The following is a 4,702-nucleotide window of genomic DNA, read 5'->3' as shown; positions in this document are numbered from 1 at the left end:
GCTCTCCCACACCTCTTCTCAGCAGACCCTTGCTGGAAGGTGGCACGGCAGGTCTGCAGGCACCGCGAATCACCATCTCCCCACAGTTCCTTCACCGTGAGCCTTGGGCTGATCCCACCCGTCACTGGTGCAACCCTGAAGGGTGGCAGGGTCCCAGCACCCAGCTCCTCTCCCCGCCCAGCACCTACGATGACCCTTCGGATGGGAGGTGACTTCTGCTGCACAAGGGGGAGCCCCTGCGCAGGCTGGCAGCAGCCCACCCAAGGCCCGGCGGGGGAGATCTCCCTTCCACCCTCTCCCAGCCCAGCAAACCCCACCAGCAGGAGGCAGGACAGAGAGAAAGGGGACTGGGGGGCACACAGGCCACTGGGATGCTATAGGAGCATCTGTGGGATCAACATGTGCCCAAGTGTGCTCTATTCCCAAGGAAAGACCTGGCAAAGGGAGATGCAATCCCCTATTTGAGGGGGATGAGATGCTCAGTGTTGGGGATGGGATCCTGCACGGGCAGACGTCCCTCCCGCATGCCCATCGCCCAGACACAACCCAGCTGCTCCACACCGAGTGCCAGCACAGCACAACTAACCTGCCCGCTTGCAGACAAGAAAATCACTGCTCCCGATCACACCCGGCCCGCGGCCACATCCAGCTCCGCCACGGAGCTCTGCCTGCAAGGGTTAAGCCATCCCGAGCCCCAGCACCCGCCCGGGAGAGGGTTGGCAGCTCAGAGAGCAGGGCTGGCCAAGCGGAGAACGCAAGAGGTGCTGCTGCTCCTCAAAACAGCAGCCCAGTGCGCCGCTCAGCACCCGCTCCTCCCGTCGGCGAGGTGCTGCTCTGCCCTGGCCTCTCCCGCATCACCGCCCGCTGCCGAGAAACACGCCGAGAAGGGAACAGCCCAGAAATAACCGAAAAGGACACCCGCACGCTCCCCGTGGCTCCCACAGAGTCCCACCGGGCTCCGGCTCCTGCCTCCCGCCTGATTTCAAATCCACAGCATGTTCGTTCGTTTGGGTTTTGGTTTTGTTTTTTTTTTTTAAAAATATACTTTCTTAATAATGTTCCATAAAAATACTCTTGTCCCCGGTGACGGATATTGCAGTGTGAAGAGTAACAGCTTCTGTTCCCACTCTATAAAACGTGGAAAAGGCATCACGCCGATTAATGTAGAAAAATGCAAGAACTCAGTATCACAAGAGCCGGTACAAAACGAGGAAGGTGAGGGTTTCACTGGACACCGGACGCCGTCCCCGCGGACTCCTCCGAACCCACCGCCACCATGGGGCACAGCAGGGCAACTGGTCTCGCCCTGGGATGCAGCCCGGCCTGCGCAGTAGCAGGCAAAGGAGGCAGCTGGGGCGATGGGACAGTCTCTGGAAATAACCTCGTAGGGTTTAAAAAATAAAATAAAATCAAATAAAAAGCTGCTCCGTGCGATTTTCTTCCCTTTCAAAAAGGACGTGGACGATCGCAGTTTCAAACTAGGGCATTTCTGCAGAAAATGCATCACGGTTTTACGTACCTATTCGATTGCAACAGAGAGCATGAAGACAGACGGTGCCAAAAAGCATCTAATAATAAATAGATCTGGATACAGGTATATACTCCGTATACGGATATGAAATGCCTAACCAAGGAACGATCCCAGCCCTTCGGCACAGACTCCTCTCTCCGGATGTCTCTGCTCACTCACCAGTCCAGCGCGACGCTAAAGAGACTCCACCTTCTGAAACAAGGTGGGATTTGCCCAGAGAGGAGAGGGAAGAGGCGGCAGTGGGTCTCCGGGGGGTTGACGAGCGCCGTGCCTCCCCTGCAGGAAGGCTGAGTGTGCAAAAGGAGACGGGGTATGATGGGGGTCCAAACCGATGCTCCGCAGCCCCCCTCAGTTCTCAGAGAGCGACAGTGCCAGGGCAGCCTGCAACGCTGCCTCCTCATCGATGTTATAGTCCTAAAAAAATAGTAAAAAAAAAAGAGAGGCGGTCAGAAGAGTTGTCAGGAGTCACAGCTTTCATCAAGCAGGGGGGTGGCCGTGGCAAGGAGCCCTTCTTGCTCCTTGCTGTCCCTCCAAGGCTGCGAGCCTCCATCTCCTCTGGCAAACAGGTCCCAGGAATGCTTTTTGGGGTGTCCTTTGTGCCCACACGGTCCCTCTCCTGCCTGGAATCTGCCAGTGTCAGCCCTGCTCTGAGACCTGGTGGCGGGCAGGGATGAAACATGCCCAGGCAAGACGCTGTGGCCAAAAGGCAAAGCTTTCTAGCACGGCCACGGGCCTCTCCAGAGCTCCGGTTTGGGTTTATGCAACACAGCGGTCGCTCCCTAAGTGGGGAGATTTCTCTGTAAATAGTTGGAGGTTCCTTTCCCTGAAATCTAGGGTCCCTGCAGTAAAAGCAGGATGCTAGCAAAACCTCCGCTCGGACCGTGCAGCCAAGGCTGGGCAATCACACCCTTACCCCCATACAGGAGGGGTCAGCAACCCCCCCGCCCCGCAAGGGGGGCCATGGACACCCCCCACACGCAGCAGCCAGACCCCCCCAAGCCCCGAGGCTGGGCTGCTCCCCTCCCACTACTTGCAAAGCCTCAAAGAAAAGGGCTTTTGTGTTACAAATCCCCAGGGGAAGAGTTTAATGAAACAACCCATCTTCACAGAGAGCGTAACATGTCCCTCTCCTCCTCCAGAGATTTCCTGGTGTGTCTGACGAGGAGCACCCTCTGGAGCAGGCGGGGAGCCCAGCCCCACACCCGCGGGGGGGTCTCCCAAGCAGGGCTACACATGTGCCATGTGCCTCCCACAAAGCTCAGAGGAGGAACCATCCCCTTCCCCTCCTGAGGGGCTGCACAGCAGGACAGGCGGTCCTGGCGTCCAAGGGAAGGGCTGGTTTCATCTCCCAGCCGCTCCAGGTGGGACACGGGGAAGATGAATGTTTCAGCTCAGGGCCGTACTCACCACGAAGGTGTCGTAGGAGAACTTGTGCCTGTGGAGGAGGTGCTGGAGGAAGTTGGCGCTCTTGTAGCTGGGGTCCCCCCAGGGCATGGCTGAGCAGACTGGGCACACCTGCAGCGGGCAGGGACAAAGAGGAACCACGACTGGTGGGCACAGACCCCTCTGCCTCTGTCTCACCCCCCGGGGAGGGGCTACACGAGCAGTGGTCCTCCCTCTCTCACAGAGGATATACTAAAGAAGGGGGGCCTCCCACCATGCCCCCCAAGCAGATCCCTTGGGGCACAGAGCCTCTGGCAAGTGACCCAGGCTGCTTTTAGCCTGCTGACAAGTTACTTGTTCACGCACAAGCGCCTCTGAGATGGTGCTGGAGCTACAAATTCCCCAGAGGGGAGAGGAAATCCTGCACCACCCGGGTTGTGGGCAGAGGGGGATGTAGGCAGCTCCTTCCAGAGAGGCTCTAGCAAAGCAAACAGAGGCAGGTCCCCACCTCCCATCAAAAGGATTTAAAACAGATGAGCTGGAAATATAGCTGTACTTTGTGTGCAGCAGCAGCTCTGCATGCTGGTGGCCTCGGATGCAGCACCAGCTATGGTGTATTTGGATTTCCAGGAGTTACCCCGCACAGAACTAGCCTGTCCCAGCACCCTGGCGTCGCTCACCACTTTGTTGGGGTCATTGCGGTGGTTCTCCATGCAGTGCTTCACCAGCTCCTGCTGGTCCAGGTTCCGGGCCCCACAGTACGGGCACACAAACGTTGAGCGATTGGGAATATTGCTAAAGAGAACAAGGACGAGCTCAGATCCCCTAGGGAAGGGACTAAATCCACTCCTTCCAAACTAACCCAGCCACCCCCTGCTCAGCTTTGTAACACCCATGCATAGCAGCAACCAGACCAGCCCATTCCCACCCCAGTGCAGGTTGAACCGCCCTGGCTTGGTCCTTCCTCCAAAACACAGGGCAGCACAGGGGCTGCAGATGCCTGGAGGGAAAAGGTGCTGACATTTCTCCCTGTGATTGCCCAGTGGAAAGCAAAACACATGCTTGGACTTTAGGGCTGGTAAGGGAGGGAAGCGCCAGTGCAGTCTGCAAGAAGGGACACTTTTCCCTACCCGATGTGTGGCGGTACCTGGGAATAGGCTGGGACGTGGGGACAACGGGAACGAACTTGGGGCAGTTGGCCATCTGCTCCTGCACCTTCGCACAGGACGAGACGTGGGAGCGCATTTTTGCAAGGGTCACCTGGAGAACAAGGAGAGAAGAAACGTTCCTGGAGGCTTCAGGAACAAACACCTTCCAGACGCAGCGCTGGAGCCTCTGCTGCAGCTTGGGAGAGCAGTTTTGGTCAACTGACATCAGAGGGAACACTGGTCTGTGCAGGATGACCCACAGCAGCATGGAAACGCTGCACCAGCCCATCCTTCCTCGCAGGGCGGAGATTTGGGGCTGCATGCTCACTGCATGTGTCCCCAGAGGTCACACACAAGCCACTCAGGCAGCATTCTTGTAGCGCTAGCTCCATTTTCCTTTGCAAAAGAGGAACTGCTGGCATGCAGAAACCCCAAACTGCTCTGACACGGTACAGGACTGTTCCTGGGCCGCAGCCAGGGAGTTACAAAAAGATCCTCAAAATTAATGGAAGCCAGAAAACACATCAGTGGAGATGCACCACGAATCACAGCTTTACGGCCAGTCCCTGAAGCGTCCCAAGACCAGACTGCCCCAGGCTGGGCCAGGCTATGCTGCCACTTCAGCTCCCCCACGGCTGGC

The 4,702-nt window shown here is 57.5% G+C and overlaps 1 protein-coding gene across 1 annotated transcript; it reads right to left on the bottom strand.

The window, feature by feature from the left end:
* Window positions 1-1,056: 1,056 nt before the first annotated feature.
* On the bottom strand, window positions 1,057-4,652 carry RNF166 (ring finger protein 166). The gene is made up of 4 exons (XM_035895190.1): window positions 4,062-4,652; window positions 3,595-3,709; window positions 2,939-3,046; window positions 1,057-1,945 (listed from the first exon to the last, which is right to left on the bottom strand). The coding sequence occupies exons 1-4, from the start codon at window positions 4,382-4,384 to the stop codon at window positions 1,880-1,882; spliced, it is 612 nt and encodes a 203-aa protein (XP_035751083.1). The 5' UTR covers window positions 4,385-4,652; the 3' UTR covers window positions 1,057-1,879.
* Between the last annotated feature and the right edge of the window lie 50 nt (window positions 4,653-4,702).

This window comes from Egretta garzetta, unplaced genomic scaffold (genome assembly GCF_000687185.1).
Source record: "Egretta garzetta isolate BGI_Z169 unplaced genomic scaffold, ASM68718v1 scaffold395, whole genome shotgun sequence".
Taxonomy (NCBI): domain Eukaryota; kingdom Metazoa; phylum Chordata; class Aves; order Pelecaniformes; family Ardeidae; genus Egretta; species Egretta garzetta.
This window is presented reverse-complemented; position numbering and strand designations above follow the sequence as displayed.

Coding starts and splice junctions, on each gene's coding strand:
- RNF166 (XM_035895190.1), bottom strand. CDS start 4,384: ATGCAGCCCCAAATCTCCGCCCTGCGAGGAAGGATGGGCTGGTGCAGC. Junction 3,710..4,061: donor ACGTCCCAGCCTATTCCCAG/GTACCGCCACAC, acceptor TGTTCTCTTTAG/CAATATTCCCAATCGCTCAA. Junction 1,946..2,938: donor TCTCCTACGACACCTTCGTG/GTGAGTACGGCC, acceptor CTATTTTTTTAG/GACTATAACATCGATGAGGA.